This window comes from Protopterus annectens, chromosome 1.part1, assembly GCF_019279795.1.
Source record: "Protopterus annectens isolate FY-2018-M chromosome 1.part1, PAN1.0, whole genome shotgun sequence".
NCBI classification, from domain to species: Eukaryota; Metazoa; Chordata; order Ceratodontiformes; family Protopteridae; genus Protopterus; species Protopterus annectens.
Window position 1 is genome coordinate 535,976,419 of NC_056726.1, and position 20,446 is coordinate 535,996,864.

At 46.1% G+C, this 20,446-nt stretch overlaps 1 protein-coding gene across 1 annotated transcript in view; it reads left to right on the plus strand.

Moving 5' to 3' along the window:
- Positions 1-20,446, plus strand: part of L3MBTL2 (L3MBTL histone methyl-lysine binding protein 2) — a 1,942,600-nt gene that overhangs the window by 344,096 nt on the left and 1,578,058 nt on the right. The window contains exon 4 of the mRNA XM_044087125.1: positions 757-874. Coding sequence (XP_043943060.1) covers positions 757-874 — 118 coding nt within the window. The remainder of the gene's footprint in view (positions 1-756; positions 875-20,446) is intronic.

The window sequence follows — 20,446 nt, forward strand, 5'->3', positions numbered from 1 at the left end:
GGACATAGAAAAGTTGTGTAAAATCTTAGCAAAACCGTAGATGTCCTTCTCTTCACTGCTGCAGTATTATATATTTGTCTTTCCCCACTGGATTCTTGTCTTTCCTGGATGCACACACCACTTTATCCTTAGTCAGGCTTTCCTCCTGGGGCATTCAGTTCTGAGGATGGTACATGCATACATCCACACTTTATGGCCTATGTATGACTGCAGCCTACACCAGATGTACAACGTACCCTACAGTGGTGAAAGTTTTGTATACTGGCCGAGGTTGGGGCACCATGTGGCGGGGATATCCCTCAAGTGAAGAATACACCAACAGTGTAGCGAAGGACATCTGTGGTTATGGTAAGATTTTACACATTTATTTATATCTGGTATATGTGCATTTAATTTAGTTTTGCCTTTGTCGCCAGTGTCATTTATTTTATACATCTCTGTGGATTATATTCATTGTTTAGTTTTACTTATTTTGTCTAAACTTGGTATACTCCTCCACTTCTCCCTTGAATGGATTTGTAAGTGTCTATCCAGTTGCATTTTACACACAACAAACATGGTACAAAACTGAATAGCTTTGTTTGATCTTAGATCACTGAAACTTTCATAGCTTATCTGCACATCAAATGAATAACTGCTTGGTTATTGCAGAATGTCTTGTCTCCTGTATGCTGCTAACAATTTACTGTTTTTTTTTTCTTTCCTCCTCTTGTCATATTCAAGCAGTCCATTACCAATGTTTTTCCTTTACTGCAGGTTCCACTGGTTGAACAATGGGATGATGTTTTACCTGCAATTAAAGTTGAAATTCTAAACACAGATGCTATTTTACCCAGCCGGGTCTTCTGGATAGCAACTGTTGTCAAGCTGGCAGGTAGGACTAAAGTGAATTCAGATGTATTATGATATTTTCATTACAGTAGCTTGTATTTTTGGAGAAATGTTTTCTGATTTCACTTTTCATTTCTTCTTGGTACAACTTAGCTCAGTCTTGATTTTTTGATGTCTTTCCTTATCACTGTTGTAATCTTTACAACTGTGATATCCTGCCAAGGAATACCCAGTCAGTTCACAAAAGCCTTTACACCTTCCAGGCACTGTATGTGAGACATGTCCCATGTCCAAGCATAAGCTACACATGTGACATATGAGTGCCTAATCCTCAGAACTTCTTTGCTGCCAGTCTGAATGCCTCTTTGAATTTGGTCTGCAAGACATTTTGCAGAGTTGATTAAACTACAGTGCCTGCTAAAGATCAGTGCCTTGTCGGGGTTTCTTCCTTCCTATTTTTCTCGTTTTAGTTTTACTTTTTTACATGTCATCCAGGAGGGGAAAGTATGTGGAAGGCAGATTTACATAGAGACAGACATGAGTAGTGCCTTTTTTGTTTGGGTACTACATATGGCTGTACTCTGTGTGAGAGATCTGTCATACATTTATTCCTAAAACTCTGCAGTCATCTATTGTCCCTTTCCATTTACTTGGAGGACCAGCATCTAAAGCTATTACTGAGTGTACAATGGGCTATAATTCCACCTGCCCAGATGTTCAGCCGCCACTTAAGAGGCTTGCAGTAACACTGTTGCTGTCCAACGTACGCCAGGTGTTGGTCAGGTTGGATGATGAACCCGAGGACTGTTCGATGCCTATGTCATCACCCTCTGTTGCTATCCATATAGTTACTGACATTGAGCTGCCTACCTGTACCTCAACTGAGGCTGACCTATGTCTGCTGCAAATGCTGGTGGTGGTAGGAGTGACCACGACTGATTATATTGAAGGGGCCTAAGGGGATTCCCCAAATACTAGTTAGGGAAGAGGTGCCTGGTTACCCTCATTGAACCTAGGCTAAAAGTGGAATCCTCCTAGTTTTGTTAAAGCTGATATTCCTTTAAAAAAGATACAGAAGACCAGGTATGTGGCTCCTTTGGCTAAGGATCCACGCAGGGTATGGCAGGATTTTACTGTAGAGCTTTTTAATGCTGTTCTGGTTGTAAAGCCCCTTCAAGCATTATCTGTTCCTATTTCTGTTCCCTGGTTGTCTACTCCTTTTAAACATCCTGGAGAATCCGATTCTCCTGATAGAGTTGGCTTTAGACTCTGGTGAGAAGTCATTGGCATACTCTTCTCAAATCAACTTTCCTCTTGCCCCGGGGTTTGAAGGAAAGGATTTGCGGCTTCTGAAGCATAAGGGACAAGCTCTTGGCATTCTTTAGGTGAGAGGAATTTAGAAGTTTTCTTGTTTAAATTCTAGCGATTTGAGTGTGTGTGTTACAGGCTCATAGTTTAGTTAAACCATTTTTTATTTTACTTTTAGTGGTAAATTAGTGTTTTCCCTTTCCCTTACTGTGTGCGTTAGGGTGTGTGCCTGAGCGTGATGGCCGAGGGCCCTAAGGCCATTTTTTTGAAATGTGCTGAGTGTGATCATAAGCTGTCCCCAGCGGATGGCCACACTCAGTGCGTTCTCTGCCTTGGGGTAGCCCACTTAACATCAGGCTGCCAGATTTGTGCGGCCTTCAACCCCCGGGCTGTGAGGGACAGGAGGAACAAGTTAATCTTGGCGGGATCTTACCCCCGGATTCTTCTTCCTCCTCTCCCTCAGTAGCGCCAGTCGCGGCTGTGACTGTCCAGCTTTCAGCTTCCCCTCCCCTGGCTGGGACTCAACCTCCCGCTGTTTCCCAGGGAGAGGGGGGCTCATCTAAGAAAGACAGGGAGCACAGAGAGAAAGGAGGGAGAGAGGCATAAAAGCCATAAGCGACTGGCCGAATCGGCCCCTTCGGCTCCGCCGGCTAAAGTGTTTGGTTCCCCTGCAAGGGTTTCCAGGTCTTGCCCTCTCAGCTCCGTTCTCCACGCTTCTCGCCGGAGGAGTCCCGGTCACCCTTGAGGTCATCTAGGCGGCTCTCCAGGCCTGCCTTGACGACTTCTTCGAGGTCTACCAGGAGTTTGTCTGACGCAGATATGGACCGGATGATGCGTCGATTCCTGCAGACCCAGATGCAGATGGGAGTGCTCCTGCCTCCCCCCCCCCCCCTTTCCGGGAGGGAGCTCAGCCCCCTTCTTTGCACCAATTGCTTCTTCTCCGATCCACTATTGGGTATTGGAGCCGTCTGATCCGAGTAGTCTCGGAGCCAGGGTGTCTGTGCCGATTGTAGTTGCTACTTCGCCAGCTTTACCCTCTAGTTTATCGGGTCATCTTTCGGATCCGAGCTCTCGGAGCCGAGAGTCGAGCTTCGGATCTGCAGGGGTGAGTGTGTCTTCGGCTCCGTTTTTGTTGGAGCACACTTCCCTCTTGGATCCGATGGCATCTGCTTCGACACCAGTCCTCACATCAGAGCCAAGGGGAGAGTGGTTCACCTTCGGCGTTCGACGTGGTGGAGAGGGTGCTGTCGAGTAGTTTGAAGTCCCCGGTCTGTGCTACAGATCTTCCCTTCACTCCCTCGCATATAGGCCTGTCTTCCATCGTCCGTCCCCAGGGACAGCCTGCATCTGCGCCCCAGTTAGTTCCTGTAGAGGAACAGGACCCCGTTGGTGAGCCCTCCTTGGACAGTCCCGCCAAGGAGGTCCCTCAAACGAAAGTGCAAGAGGAGGCACTTGGACTCCCCTGAGTCCCTCACGGAGGAGACGGACTTAGAGGAAGGGGAAGGTTCCCAGAGGACATCTGCCATGGTGGTGGCGGCAGCCACCAAGAAGGAACTGGCACAAGAAAGTTCCTTGTTCCATTCTCCTGATAAGGAGTCTCGGATGATGGACCACGTTGGAAAGCGGATGTTTGCTTCAGCCACCTTTTCTATAAGGGCACTGAATTATTTGGCACACGTCATTAGGCTCCAGCGGGATCTGATAAAAGAATACGCTGGGTCTGCCCCCAGAGTCCATGGCGGCCGAGGACAAACGAACTTTCGTGGCTCGCATGGCCACTCTAAAGTCAATATCAAACACTTCTATGCGGCTTCTCTCCCATGCCACGGAGGGGGTGGCTAGAGCCAGTGGAGCAGGGGTGGCCCTGCGGCGCCACGCATGGCTCCATCTTTGTGGAACCTTTCAAGGCGTCCTTCGCTAATGCTCCCTTTGGTTCTACACTATTCGGCAAAACCGTCCACGACACGCTACTCCAGAGCGAGAACGATGGGAAGACTCTGCCATCGGAATCCGCGTCTCTGCTCCTCAAAGGTCTTTCTCAAGGAACCAGAGAGGGCAAAAGATGATGTGGTTCCAGAAATCTCAGCAGTCCCATCCCGCTCTGGACCCTTCGTCCTTCAGAGGCAGGGGAGGACAAGGTGGATGCTGGCCCAGAGGCAGCGGGGGGGGGCGAAGAATTTCGGGTCAAGAGAACCCTTCTCTGACCGACCCGCGCAGCAGCCCTGAGGGGTTGCCCGACTGTCCCTCTCTGGAGGCAGTCGGGGAGGCGTTTTTTGGAGCATCTAGCAAGTTGGGAATCCATTACTACAGATCGCTGTGTGCTCAGAATAATATCCAGAGGTTACTCTATCTCCTTCTAGAATTTTCCCTCGTTAGGGAGGCACCTCCCCGATGTCCCACCCGATCAGAGGAAGGCTGCGGCTTCAGAAATAAAGAAATTACTAGAAAAAAGGGCCATCCAACACGTCCCCCCAGAGCAATCCGGGTTGGGCAATTACTCCAGGTTCTTTTTAGTGCCAAAAAAGACATGGGACTTAAGGCCAATTCTCGACCTGTAAATCTTGAACCTGTTCATTGCCAAAGAGAAATTCCGGATGGTCACTCTACAATCTGTTCTCCCCCTTCTGCAGGAGAACAATTGGATGTGCTCCATAGACCTCAAGGATGCATACTACCACATTCTCATGGACAGACGATCCAGGAGTTATCTCTGCTTTCGGCTGGGGGCCAGTCATTATCAGTTCAGGGTTCTTCCATTCGGCCTCACCACAGCCCCCAGGGTATTCACCAAGGTCATGGCAGTTGTAGCAGCCCACCTGAGACTTCAGGGAATTCAGGTCTTTCCGTACCTAGACGACTGGCTCCTCACCGCCCCCACCAGGCATCTATTCTCTTCCGCCAGAGATTATGCTTTGCTCTTGGCCCATCACCTTGGCATTACTATAAATTTCAAGAAGTCTTCTCTTTATCATGTTCAAGTTCTAGATTTCATAGGGGCCAGGTTGAGCACACTCCAGTCCAGGGCCTTTCTCATAGCGGACAGGTTACGCACCTTGTCACTCCATGTATTAGCGCTTCTGCGGTCTCCGGCCCCAACAGCAGAATTAGTGCTGAGAGCCCTAGGATCCATGGCGGCGGCCATCAGCCTTTCACCTCTTGCTCGACTGCACATGAGTCCTTCAGTAGACCCTTCAAGTCCAATGGTCCCTCCTCCTACACCCTTTGGATTCACCGATTCCCCTGAGCAAGGTTTGCAGGACCTCCCTTCTCTGGTGGCTTCATTCCCAAAAGCTTCGGGAAGGGAGACTGTTCGTGATGCCTCTACCCCAACCCACGCTGACCATGGACGCTTCTCGGCTGGGGGGGGCATTGCATGGGCAAAACTGTCCAAGGCACGTGGACCCCTGTAGAGACCGGTCTGCATATCAGTGTTTGGGAGATGAGGGCGGTGCTTTTAGCGTTGCAAGCCATTTAGGACCTTCTCCCTCCAGGGGCTATTGCAATTCAGACAGACAACATGGCGGTAGTCTGGTACATCAACAAACAGGGAGGAACCAGGTCTTACCCTCTTTGTCGAGAAGCTATGAGAGTTTGGGAATGGGCGATTTCCACCAACCGCTTTCTGATAGCAATGCACATTCCGGGTCGGTCTAACATTCTAGCGGACAAGCTGAGTCATTCTATCCTCACACCTTACGAGTGGTCTCTAAACCCCTTAGTAGCGAAACAGATCTTCCTCAGATGGGGTCAGCCTTGCTGCGATCTCTTCATGTCCCCTTCAAACGCAAAATGCAGTAATTTTTTGGCTCTAATTCCCCCACTGGGGGAGAATCCCAGGGACGCTCTGGTTCATGCTTGGCCACCCGATCTTCTTTATGCTTATCCTCCTCTTCCGCTAATGACGAAATTTCTGCAGAAAGCTCGTCGGTTGGGGAACAAAATAATCCTCATAGCCCCATTCTGGCCTTGTCAGATCTGGTTCCCATATCTGCGATCTCGCATCATAGCTCCTCCTTGGGTCTTAGATCTCATTCTGGATCTTCTCTCATCCTTCGGGATTGCAAACTCCAAACCTGGATGACCTCAAGCTCATGACTTGGTTGATCCAGTTCCACTAATGGCTAGAACTCCCAGTATCTCGTCTTCCGTAAAAACTGTTCTGGTAGCAGCACATAAACCCTCTACCGGGAAAATCTACAAGAGTAAATGGAAGCATTTTTCCATCTGGGCCAAAGAGAGGGATTTGGATCCTTTCTCGGCTCTCATTCCAGCAGTTCTTGACTTTGTCCCACATTTTCCATCAAGGGGCCAGTTCTTCTACTGTGAAGGTTCAGATGGCTGCCAATTCTCATTTCCACATCAGGGACAACCGTAAACCCTTAGTTTCTGCTAAGATATGCAAGACCTTTTTGAAATGCACCTTTCTCTCAAGAACTCCGGTCAAGAATGTGGTTCCCCCATGGGACTTAACTTTACTTCTCCAGACCCTAATGGGTCCACCCTTTGAACCTGCAGCTTCTGTTGACTTAAAATTCTTATCCTGGAAGACTGCCGCCTTGATTGCAATTACTTCAGCTAGGAGGGTATCTGAACTTCAAGCCCTTTGTATGAAACCCCCGTACCTGGTTTTCCATAAGGACAGAGTATCTCTCAGGACTAATCCTTCATTCTTGCCTAAAGTGGCCTCCGAGGCCAATATCAATCAAATCATCAATTTGCCCGTTTTCTTTCCCAACTTTCAAAACAAAGGGGAATATGAACTGCATTTGTTGGATGTGCATAGACAATTGCGATTTTACTTGCACAGGACAGCTTCTTCTCGCAAATCAGAACAGCTTTTCGTGTCTTTCGCTAAGCTGTCCTTGGGCAAGCCAGTTACGAAAGTTACCTTAGCCAGATGGATATCCCACTGCATCTTACAAGCGTATTCAGCTTCTGGTAGGCCAGAACCCTTGGGGGTTTATGCTTACTCTACCCATTCTAAGGCTACCTCTGCAGCATTTTGGTTGAGTCCCCTTAGGTGACATCTGTTCAGCGGCTACTCGGGCCTCTTCTCATACCTTCATTTCTCATTGCAAGCTGGATCTGATCTCTAGAGGTAGGGCAGCCTTTGGTTCCGCAGTGCTCTGGAATATCCTTCCATGAGGACCTCCCAGGTTTTTGGTAGCTGGAGACTCTGTCCCACAGGTTGCTGATCAAATGAAGTTAACTACTTCAGATAAAGAAGTTATGTACTCACCAGAACGTTCCATCTGAGTAGGTAACTTCATTTGTCAGCAACCAAACCCCCCCCTGCTTCCCCCTAGCCTGTTTCGTGATCATATTCACAACAGAAGGTTTCAGGTTATAATTTCTCTTTCGAGTACGTTTGACTGTTGGTTGAGAAGTGGCAAACTCGATCTACCTAGGTAAATAACAAAATTACGTTTGGTTTAATAAAGGAGCTGTTTTTATGCTGGCGGTGTGCTTTTTGCGAAGAATTTTCACATTTTTGGAATATTGGAAGCAGTGTTTTCGTTTTGTAGATTGCTGATACCATTCTCCTTATTGGCATTCCACCACCATCTCGCTTCACTTGATTTAATTGTTGGCGTTTGTTTTTGGTTCCAAACTCGATCTGAGGACTGGAGGGAGGTAGCAGGGTATTATGGGTAAGGGGGAGGAGCTGAGAGCTCAGGTCTCTAGCTTGGAAAGCTGCCAGTTCGGATCCGATACCCACAGGTTGCTGACAAATGAAGTTACCTACTCAGATGGAACGTTATGGTGAGTACATAACTTCTTTTTAAACCCTCTGTTTCTGTCCTATAAGCTTTTACCTTCTGATAAGGACTGCCGTAGGAGGATATGATAGTGTACAGTTCTGCCACATTAGCTTTCAGAGTCATTAACTACCAGACCCGTATGACTAAGTATGTCTTATCTATTTTTTCTGTACATGAGGGCATTCTGACTGATGTACCTGTTTGAGGCAAAGACTTCAGCCATTTCCTTTTTAAGCTCCGCTTCTCAGGTTGCCATTCTATTAAATGCAGTTATGATGCCACTGATTCCTCCTGTGGGACAGCTGCATCAGTATCTGTGATATAGACATATTCGTGGTTACACCTCCAGACTCTTACTGAAGACAACTAGAATCTCTTTGGCACTGATGTCCTTCAAGGATGCATCTGCAGTCCTTACAAATGGGTTGTCCTGTTATCAGGCAGCCCTTCGGTCGGCCGGATTCCAAAGTCTGGGTCTGGCCTCGGCTGGTGTCGCACTTCACCCGACGTCATAGCTGCAGTTTTTCGGGTATAAAGGCATCAGCCGACGCCATTTTCCCCAGTCTTTCTTGCCGCGTGGCGCCCGAAGCAGAAGCTGTTCGCAAGTGCCGGTCGGTCAGAACCAGAGATTACTACTACCAAATACTACTTCGAAGACTTCTAAAAAGCTAAGTACCCCGTTGGGGACTCTTTCTTGCCTCAGCCGATGTCAGAAAAAGTGAATAACTGTTTAACTTGTGGGAAACAAATACCTCATAAAGATTTCCACTCTTATTGCTTACCTTGTCTAGGCCCAGACCACGACGTCGCAGCTTGTCTAGCTTGTGCTTCTTTTAACCGGCGGACGCCTAGACGTCGGTCGGAGTTTGCTGAGGAGTTTTTCGGCTCCGATTTTTGCTTATATTATGCCATCGGATCCTCCGACTTCGCAAATATCTAAAAACCGCAAGGAAAAGGACCGACACTCGCGGTCTGCGGTTTCAGCCGAAACCGCGGTTAAGCATACCGCGAGTGTCTCGGTTTCGGCTGAAACCGAGCTAGCGGTTCCTCCTTCAGCCGAAAACTTTCCTTCAGCCGAGGCCTCTTCCAACCTCGTGGAATCGGCTTCTGATATCCCACCTGCTGTTACAGTTTCTCAGGAATTATCAGACACTATTCCCTTGGATATTTCAACCCCTGCACGTGGAGCTGCTAGGCCACCTGCAGCCATGTCCATTAAGGCCTTTGCCAGGGCTAAAGCAGCTAAAACTACTAAATCTGTGCCTGCTAAGCCCCCCTCTCACAGGCCTAGCTCTAGTTCACAAATGCTTAGTTTAGCAGAGGATCTTATCTCTTTAATCCGAGGATCCCAACCTCAACCAGACAGGGCCTCTCACCCGCCTCCAGAGAAGAGGCCCAGAGCTGAGCCCCCTGAGCCAGTGTCTACAGATGATTCCTCTGATGACTCAAATGATACAGACCCTCGAGGCCCCATGCTCCCCTTATGAAGAGACTGATGGTGAAGAGTCCATTCCTTCTGCCTCTCCGCCTGAGGAATTTTCCTTTGGGGAAACCCTGCATGCTATGAGGGAACAATTTCAGTGGCAGGGCCAGGATTTTTCAGATTCCAGAAAAAGGCTTAGAACTTTTCTGCATTTACCTCAACATAGGCCTTTAGCCATTCCTCCAGTTCTTTCTGTTGTAGATGCTGCATTTAATGATGCCTGCACTGCTCCTGATTCTCTGCCTCCGGCCCCTGTTAAGCCCGATAGATTCTACAGGGTCCCGGACACACATTACCACCTGTATAAGGCTCCCCTTGCAGATCCAGAGACTATCTCCCAAGGACCTAAGGCTGTAGCAGCCTTCTCTACCAAAAACCCCCTCCCCTCTGAAAGGGAATCCAGATCCTTAGAGAGATGGGGTAAAAAAGTTTACACTTCTGCTACTCTTTCAGCTAGGGCCTTGAACTGTCAATTTCACATGATGCAGTATCAAGAATTTTTGCTAGATCAGTTAACCAAAAAAGTGTCTTCAGATGAAACAGTAGACAAGAAATATGTGCAGGAAATGGTACATAACATTCAACAAGTCAGTAACCATTCCCTAAAATGTGGCTATGATGCACTGGAGGCTTCCTTTAGATCAGCCATGACTGGCACAGTCATCAGAAGGCATGCATGGCTAAAAGAACAGGCATTACCAGACCATATCAAATCAAAACTATTGGATGCTCCTATGGATAAGATCAATTTGTTTGGCTCTCCTGCACAACAGGTGCTGAAGAAGATGGAAGAGAAGGCAAAATCTGTCCAAACAGTAAAAGATTTCTTACAGGTCCAACCTCCGAGGTTTAGCAGGAATTGGCCCTCCAAGAATTGGTCCTTTCCAGACTCCTCCAGAACTCAGAGGCAGGAATAGGCGTTCAAGAGGCAGAAGCCAATCCAGGGGTGCTTACAGAGGACGTCAGTGGCAGGGCAACAACCAGCGAGGCACAGCCACAGACACAGCCACCACCACAACTACTGGTCAATCACAGTGACTTGGCTCTGGCACCGCCTACCAGGGAACAACTGCAAGCACCCTTAGGCGGGAAGCTAGCCTTATTTACAACAAACTGGCATTACATCACAAGAGACAACTGGATTTTACAGATAATAGACCAAGGTTACAGGTTTCACTTCCATACTCTACTAGGGAAGAGAGGAATGCCAAACCTACCTCCAAATCAAAAGACGGAAGCACAAAAACAGATATCCCAATTATTAAGAATGAGAGCTGTAGAAAAGGTACCATCTATGGAGCAGGGCAAGGGATTTTACTCCAGACTCTTCCTGGTACCAAGAAAAGAAGGCAAATGGAGACCTATTCTCGACTTGCCCGCTTTAAACACATTCCTCATCGTTCCAAAATTCAAAATGCTGACCCTACAGCAGCTTCTTCCCATGCTGGGCAAGGAGTCTTAGCTGGTGACTCTAGATCTCAAGGAGGCATACCTGCACGTCCCCATACGACCAAACTGCAGAAGATACCTCAGATTTCTTGCAGGATCAGAGCATTATCAGTTCTCAGCATTGCCCTTTGGCTTATCTACTGAGCCCAGAGTGTTCACGAAATGCCTGGCATCAGTAATTGCTCATTGTAGGCTTCAGGGAATCCAAATCTACCCATACCTGGACAACTGCCTGATACAAGCGGACAACAAAAGCAAGCTAGCAGAAGATTTACAAAGGGTCATTTATCTGCTACAAGCCCTGGGATACACAGTCAATATAAAAAAGTCAAGGCTGATACCATCCCAGAGAATAACCTTTTTGGGTGCAGAGTTGGACACATCAAGGCAAATGGCATTCCTAACAGTAGAAAAACAGGAGCAGCTACCTCTCTACTTCTTGGCCTTAACAAAACAGAACCATCTGACAGCAAGAAAAGTACTGCAAGCCTTGGGCTTCATGGCATCCTGCATAATATTGGTTCCTCATGCCAGGCTGCATATGAGAAAACTACAGTGGTACCCAAGGAATTTATGGTCTCAACACAAGCACAGCTTAGAAACCCAGATTCCCATTATTCCATGCCTGAAGCAAGAATTCCTATGGTGGGCTCAGGCTTGTCAATCAAACACAGGATTGCCTTTTCACAGTGCTCAACCAAGCCAAACCATCACGACAGACGCCTCAGACCTCGGTTGGGGCACACATGCTGGACAAGTGCATACAAGGCTTATGGTCTCAAAACCAGCTGCACCTACACATAAATCTAAAGGAAATGCTGGCAGTAAAACTGGCAATTCAGGCATTCAGACCATTCCTTCAACAAGGTCCATTGCTGATAAGGACAGACAACACCACAGTCATGTGGTACATCAACAAGCAGGGAGGCACACATTCGTATCCTCTTTGCCGGATGGCACTGGATCTCTGGAATGTGGCCCTGAGCTACAACATTCAGTTAAAAGCAATTTTTGTACCAGGAAAAGAAAACATCCTAGCAGACATTTTAAGCAGGACTACCACGGATGCCCACGAATGGATGCTGCATCCGGACATCTTCAAAACAATTACAAGAAAATGGGGACTCCCAGAAATAGACTTATTTGCATCCCCACGCAATCACCAACTAAAGAAATTCTGCACAAGGACGTACCACCCACTTGCTTGGAAGGTGGACTCCCTATCCTTCAGTTGGAAAAACCTGACAGCATATGCATTCCCACCACTTCCTTTGATGCACAAAGTGCTATTGAAGATCAAAGAGGACCGTCCAAGGATCATTCTGATAGCTCCAGACTGGCCAAGGCAACATTGGTACCCATTACTGAGGAGCATGTCTCGGGAACAAATGTGGCCACTACCCCTGGTTCCCTTGCTGTTAACACAGAACAATTACAACAATCTGCATCCAAACCTGCAAACTCTGCAGCTGGCTGCCTGGAACATTGCATAAGACCAATTAACCCAAATTTATCCCAAAGGGTTAAAGACATTATCCTTGAGGCTCGCAGACCCTCAACAAGAAAAAATTATTCAGCAAAATGGAAAAGATATCTCATTTGGAGTACTGCAAAAGGAGAAGATGTCACTGGTAAACATAGCCAACATTCTGGAATACTTGGCAGAGCTCTTCCACACAGGCCTGTCCTATTCCTCCATCAAAATTCATGCATCAGCTATTTCAGCAGAATACGACTTGGATCCTCCTGTCTTCTCACATCCTCTGCTCAGACAGTTTCTGAGAGGAATTAAAAATGTAAAGCCTCCTAGGAAGCCACCATTACCAGCATGGGACTTGAACTTTGTGCTAGAAAAATTGACACTTCCTCCTTTCGAACCAGCAGCAACAGCAGAATTGCAATACTTATCATGGAAGACTGCTTTCCTGCTGGCAATCACTTCAGCAAGAAGGGTATCTGAACTTCAGGCATTAATGGCAGTGCAACCCTTCCTGATCTTCCATCAAGATAGTGTCCATGAGAACAAATCCTTCCTTTATGCCTAAGGTGGTTTCCAGAGTTTCTTTAAATCAGGCTATCCACCTACCTACATTCTTCCCCAACCCACAGAACAGGGGAGAAAGACTGCTGCATACCTTGGATGTACATAGACAATTACGCTACTACCTGGACAGAACCAAGGGCAGTAGAAAAACTGACCAGCTACTGGTAGCATATGCAACAGGAAGGGAAGGAAAAGCAATTTCAAAACAGACAATCTCCAAGTGGATAGGAAATTGCATTAGATTTTGTTACTCCTACCATGGAAAGAAAACTCCAGAGAACATCAGGCCTCACTCTACAAGGGCTACAGCCATTACCACAGCCTTCTTACGAGGAGTGGCTACCAAGGACATTTTAGAGGCTGCTACTTGGAGCTCCGTGCATACATTTGCCAAGCATTATTACCTTTATACTCTAGATCCCGAGCAGGTTTTGCCACTGCTGTTTTGCAAGGGATCCTAACTACACCATAACTTTATTTTTCCACCTCCCCCAGTTTGGCTATGGTATTCTACCCATTTGTAAGGACTGCAGATGCATCCTTGAAGGACATAGTACAGTTTTGTACCTACCATAAATGTAGATGTCCGATAGGAATGCATCTGCAGTCAGGATTACCCACCCGCCTTCCCCTTTGTGGTGCTCCTAGGGTATTTGCCCATCTTATAGCTAGCTGGGGGAATCTATTATGGTGTATTTGTTTGTATATATGTACATACATGCTTATTTTTGTGTTTGCTCTCTACTATTTGGAATCATTGGCATTTATCCAAATTTAGCCTTCCAAGAGCGCACCTGGCATCTGAGGCAAGAAACACTGAGGAAAATGGCGTCGGCTGATGCCTTTATACCCGAAAAACTGCAGCTATGACGTCGGGTGAAGTGCGACACCAGCCGAGGCCAGACCCAGACTTTGGAATCCGGCCGACCGAAGGGCTGCCTGACGACAGGACAACCCATTTGTAAGGACTGCAGATGCATTCCTATCGGACATCTACATTTATGGTAGGTACAAAACTGTACTTTCCTGCTGCTGCTAAGATTTAAGACCCTACAAGATAAGTGTAAAGTTATGCAGGATCTGAAACAAATCTTTCTTTTTCCTGTTCCAGAATTTGAGAAGTTATCTGTCTAAGCCTCCTTTTGTCTGTAGACGGCCTTCTAAAGGCAAGATGGCTTCCAAAAGATTTTTTCCAGACAAGCTTTCAGTGGATTTTTCTGATAAATCTTCTGTTTGGCATGCAGCCTTTTCTACCCCTTGGCCGGATTACTCTATCTTTTCCTGTTTGCAACAGATAACCACAGATTCTTGGATGTTCTCCATTATCTATACTACTTATTTTATGGTTTGGAAGTCCTTTCCTCCATTCAGGCCTTCTTCAATCTCCTTGTCAGTTCCCACATTTTCCTTTTTATTCATCATTTGGTACAGGGAGCCATCCAGCCTGTACCCCCTTCTCAGTGGGGGCACATGGTTTTATTCAGGGGTTTATCTGGTTCCCAGGAAGGAGGGCCAGTGAAGATCCATTCTGGAGCTCTTCGTTTTCAGTGTTCTTTCCTTCAGGATGTTGTCTCTCCAGACATTTTTCCACTGTTGCTCTTCCAAGCTTTTCTGGTATTGCTGGATTTAAGAGATGCTTGCGTCCACATTTCTAATTCAGCTTGTTTCTCTGTTTCTTCTTTATCTTGTCAGTTTTCTGCTTTGCCTTTTGGCTTTTCTACAGCTCTGAAGGTCTGTCTGGCCCCAGTTGTAGCCTTACTTGGATGACCTTTTGATTCAGGCCCCCTCTCAGCAACTCTTACTTTGGGATTATCACTTCACCATACTACTTTGCAGTGTGGGATTCACCCTAAATTACCTAAAAAGTCTGTATTGACCTCCTTTCAGGACCAAGTGCTTCTAGGATGCAGGATTTGGACCATACCAGTGATGACTGACCTCCCAAGGTCCACTCTTTGACTGCTGATTTTCATTTGTTTCCTCCTCTTCCGATGTTTTCTGCAAGGGAATTTCTGCGGACACTGGGGTACATGACATGCACTATTGCCATTGTTCCCTTTGCCATACTCCATATGAGGATGTGTCAGTGGAATCTGAAGACTGTTTGGCTCTACCATTCTCTGGATTTTCCAGTTCCTCACTTGTATTGTCTCAAGCTTGAGCTCTACTGGTGGATTCACCAGATTTCCCCGAATCCAGGTGTATCTTTTCAGGTTCCTCCTCCACTCGGGCTGTAAACAGTTGTCAGTTCAAGGATGGGGGAGCCTCCTCCAAGAACCTCATGGTCTAGGGACTTTGGTCCCCTCATCAACTGGAGGACCATATCAGCATTATGGAGGTGAGAGCTCTGATTCTGACTCTCTTCATGCCTTCCAATCCCTTTGGTTTCCAGGTCCTCTAAAGATTTTCGCAGACAGTACCTCTGTGATGTACATCAGCAAACAAGAGGGCACAAAAATCTTGCCTTCTTTGAAGTCTGGCTCTTCAGGGTTGGGATTTTGCTGCCTGTCATCAGTTGTTTATTCAGGCAGTTTTAATTTCTTCAGAGAAGTCCCTTTATGCAGGTCCATGACAGTCACAAATGGATGCTTTGTGTGAAGGTGTTCCTGGACAGTGTACATCAGTGGGATACTCCTCAATTAGATCTTTTTGCATCCCCCCTGCTACACACACAGCTTTGCAGGTTCTGTTTGAGTGCCCACTCTTCTGGCTTGGAAAGTGGATGCCATGTCTTTTTCATTGAAGAGGATGTTACTGGATGCCTGTTTCCCTTTGCCTTTGTCATCAAAAGTCTTGCACAAGACAGGCCCAAAATATTGCTGGTGACTCCCTTTTGGCCCAGACAGCTCTAGTTTCCACTTCTGTTTCATCAGGCCATGGACAGTCATCACACTACCTCACAGGATGGATCTTTTCATACAGGGCAAGGGATCACTAATTCACTCTGGCTTTCTGGTTGATAGGGGTTTGATTCCTTTTAGACATCAATTTTCTGAGGATGTGCTTTAGGTTTTGCAGGAGGCCAGGAAACCCATTACCAGAAAATCCTATGTGGCTAAATAGAAGAATTTTTCTGTTTGGCGTCTCAAGCATGTCCTGGACCCTTTTTCTGTGAGTATTTCTGTGGTCCTTTCCTTACTTGTTTGAGGTGCTGACTTCTGGCTTGGTATATTTGTTAAAGCTCACTTGTCAGCCATTTCTGCTTGTCTGCCTTTGAAGCCACCCCTTGCCTCTTGTTTTGAAGTGAAACAATTTTCGAAAGGTGTTCTTATTAAGCTCCCAAGAAAACTTCCTTCCTTCTTTGGACCTTTAATTTTGTTGTGGATAAATTCACTCAATTTCCCTTGGAGTTTGCAGACTCCTCTTCCTTCTTGCACTGTACCTGGAAGGTTGTACTGTTGGTTTCTCTTAATTTTACTATGAGTATGTGAATTTCTGGCACTCATGGCAATTCCACCTTTATTGTTTTTTCACAATGTCAGGGTCTACCTTCATACTCATCCTCCTTTTATGCCCAAGGTAGTAAATGATTTTTCCTAGAATCAAACTCATCATCTTCCTTCTTTTTTCTTCTCTCCACAGAATGCTTGTAAGGGAATTCTTCACACCTTGGATTTATATAGATAGCTCAAGTATTACCTAGACAAGAGTAAAGATGTTAGGAAGTCTTAGCAACTTTTCATTCCAGGGCACTGTGTTTGGCTATTTCTAAGCAAACTGTCTCCTTCTGTATCTCTAAGGGCATTTACTTTTGCTATGCCTTTAATGGCTAGCAGCTTTCTTCTTCTGTTTGTGCTCATTCCACCAGGGTAGTAGCATCTTCTGATGTGTTTTTCAAGGGTCTGGATACTAGATCTATTTTGGAAGCTGCTACTTGGACTTCTCTGCATACCTTTATTAAACATTGCAAGTCGGATGTCATTTTTAGGACCAGGGTGGGTTTTGCCAGAGTGATCCTTCATGGCTTTTTGGAGCGCTTCTTGATGGCTTCTGCCTCCCATCTTCTCCAGTAGCTATAGCACTCTTCCGGTTGTAAAGAATGCTGCAACAGTAATAAAGAAGAACATAGTACATTTGTGTAAGATCTTACCATAATAGTAGATGCAGTGTTGCAGTATTCTGTCCCTCCCTCCTTCACCCTTTTCTTTGATGCCTTCCTTCTGTCTTAGGAGTCTTTCTTGCATCTTTTTCTTTCTTCCCTTCCTGTATGTACGTTATTGCTTTCCTCTTGACTTGCTGTAGTTTTTCTGGGACAATTAATTTCTGAAGATTAGGCACTCGTAAGTCACATATGTACCTTATGCCTTGGATGTAGGTCATGCATCTGATGTACAGCCCTTGAAAGATGTAAAGGTTTTTGTGTGCTGGCCAAATGATGTATGGCTGCCCTCAGCAGGATATCCCAGTTATAAAGAATACTGCAACAGTGAGAAGTAGGACATCTATTGTTACAGGTTCTTACACAATTTTACTTTCTGTATGGAAGCATCGAGAGTTAAGGTTACAATCGGCAGCCATGATCTCTTCCTGAGCTTATTTATAACTTGGGCAACTGGAACATTTTATAAAAACTTTGGAAGCATTAGTGAGCCACTGTGAGCAATGCAGCATGGTAGAGTGCCCCAACGTACCATGAGTGCATTAGACACAGTTGTGTATTCATTTATTTTCCCTTTGGTAACAGTGTTGTCTGCTGATCCATGCTTTTCTTATGTGTGGGCATAGGGAGAAAAGTTCTTTGCAAGGGAGACCCAGGCTAATGTTTATATTACTATAGGAAATTTGGCCAGGGCATCAGGGAATTTCCTCTTCACTTTTCGACAGATGCTGTGGGATCTTGTACATTACCTGAGTTGACACTAGCTCAAGCAGATGGGGCCTTTGTTTAATGTCTCATTTAAAGGATGAAACACTCAGGAGTGCAATACCCATTTTGCTGCACTGCAGTGTTAGTACTGGAAACTAAGTTGTACACCTGTGGTGGGAATAGATCCCACAGCCTCCTGATCTTCCATCTTTAAAGGCAAGTAGAAAAGTGTGCTACCTGTTGCTCCACTGACACTGCAGTAGTGCAGTTGTACTGTGTATTCACTGTGTCAGCAGTACATAGTTTAGATGTAGTTGTTTTCACTGGGAGTTTTGAATGACTGATTAGATTGTTTCGAGAGACTAATGCATCACCTGTACAGCTATGTCACTAAAGTTTGATGCATTACTGATCAGCACTTTAAGTGGGATCACTAAGAATTGAATAGATAGTGAAACAATGACTACAGAAACTGTTTCGATGTTACAGAATTTTTGTAGGGGACTTCTTGCACTGCACCTCACATTCTCTTCTGTTTAAATACCCTAACTCCTTGATTGCTGTATAATAGGAATTAATTCTTTGAAATACCACAGTCCGTCTTAAAAAGGAAACAAATTGCACATTTATGAATATACTTTACAGTGCTGATAAATGATCCACAGGTAAGCCTGAAACTCCAGTAATATAGTGAGCAAATTGCAGTAAACACAGTCATCCACAGTACTTATTTTAAATATGGACATTTTCAGTAAGATTTGGATATGCCAAATTAGGGTAAGATTACAGAGGCCTGGGGAGTGAACATATTGTTAGTCAGTGTATTCTATTAGTCAGCATTTCTTTAGAAAAATGATCTAAGATGACCCAAGCTTTGTGCACCTTGGCTGTCTGTTGTATCCAGTTACTGTACTTTCTATACAGGCAATCTACCAAGAGAACACTATAGCAAGTGTACAACCCAGTAATAGTTGAATTAGTACTTCTCAGGAAGCAGATGTTCATCGTGCATACAGCTGCAGTCATAACAGATGGGTTCTCCTGCCGTCAGGCGGGTCCTCGGTCGGCCGAATTCCAAAGTCTAGGTCAGGCATCGGTTGTCGTCGCTTCTTCCCTGATGTCAGTGCGACATGGGGTATAAAAGAACCAGCCGACGCCATTTTCTCCAGTCTTTCTTGCCGCGCAGTGCCCGAAGCAGAAGCAGTTCGCAAGTGCCGGTCGGCCAGCTCCTGAAATTACGAAAATTTTGAAACCGAAGTCTTCTTGAAAGCTAAGTATCCCGTTGGGGAAACTTTTCTTGCCTCAGACCGATGTCAGACAAAGTTAATAATTGTATTTCATGTGGGAAGCAAATACCGCATAAGGATTTCCATTCCCTCTGTATACCTTGTTTAGGCCCAGACCACGACGTCTCGGTCTGTCGCTTTTGTGCTACATTTAACAAACGCACCATTAAGCCTCTGGCGGAGTTCGCCCAGCTTTATTTTGAAAAAACATTTAACTATATTATGTCGTCGGATACTCCGACTCCAATTTTGTCTAAAAAACGCAAAGATAAGGACCGACACACGAGGTCCGCGGCCTCTTCCGATACCATTCCAAAGCAGACTACACGTGGTCCGGTTCTCAGCGAGGCGCCTACGCAGCCCCTGACTACCGATGACACTTCATTGGCGGTGTCTGCTCCTCAGCCCACACCCCGACTACAGATACCGAAGCCATCTTGGCGTTGAACCTCCAAATGTGGACAGGACTATCTCCACTCAAGGTGTCTTCAGACCTCCTTTCTCCATCAAGGCTTTCACTAAGTCTAAAGCAGCCATGCACTCTAAGAGACAAGCTACACAGGGCCCATCTCCAGGCCCCATGCCTAAAAAGCAGATGCTTAAAATGGCTGAGGATTTAATTACTCTTATCAGGGGTTCTCAACCCCCACCGGACAAAAGGCCCAGATTGGAGGAAGAATCCCCCTCCTCTGATCAGGGCTCCATTATTTCAGAGCACTCTAATGATCAGGAACATTCTTACTCCCCTTTTGAAGACTCTGATGCGGAGGAGTCCATTCCTTCTGTATCCCCCCCCCCCCCCCCCAGAGGATTACTCATTTGGGGAAACTCTGCATACTTTAAGGGAACATTTCCACTGGGAAGGCCAAGATTATTCTGATTCCAAGAAAAGGCTTAGGGAATTTCTCTTACTACCTCAGCACAGGCCTCTGGCTGTACCTCCTGTCTTGGACATCCTAGATGATGTCTACTCGGAGGCCTGCCTTAACCCGGACTCTCAACCTCCAGCCCCAGTTAAGCCTGACCAGTACTACAGGGTTCCTGACTCACACCAATTTCTATACAAAAGCCATGCTGCTGACCCAGAAACCATCTCACAGGGCCCCAAGGGAATTAAGGCCTCCACTGCTAAAAATCCATTACCTTCCGAGAGAGATTCCAGATCCTTAGAAAGGTGGGGAAAAAAGGTATATACCTCGGCTACCTTAACGATGAGGGCCTTAAACTGTCAGTTCCTTATGCTAAAATACCAGCAGTTTTTGTTATCACAATTGAAAAGTAAAATGTCACAACCTGAACAACCAGACTTGAAGGAGTTGCAGGATTTGATGCATAGTGCAGAACAAGTGGGTAAGCATACCTTACAATGTGGTTTTGATGCTCTAGAGGCCTCATGTAGAGCTGCTGTTACAGGATCAGTCATACGTAGACATGCCTGGCTCAAGGAACCAAACCTTGCCTTATGTCAAAGCTAAA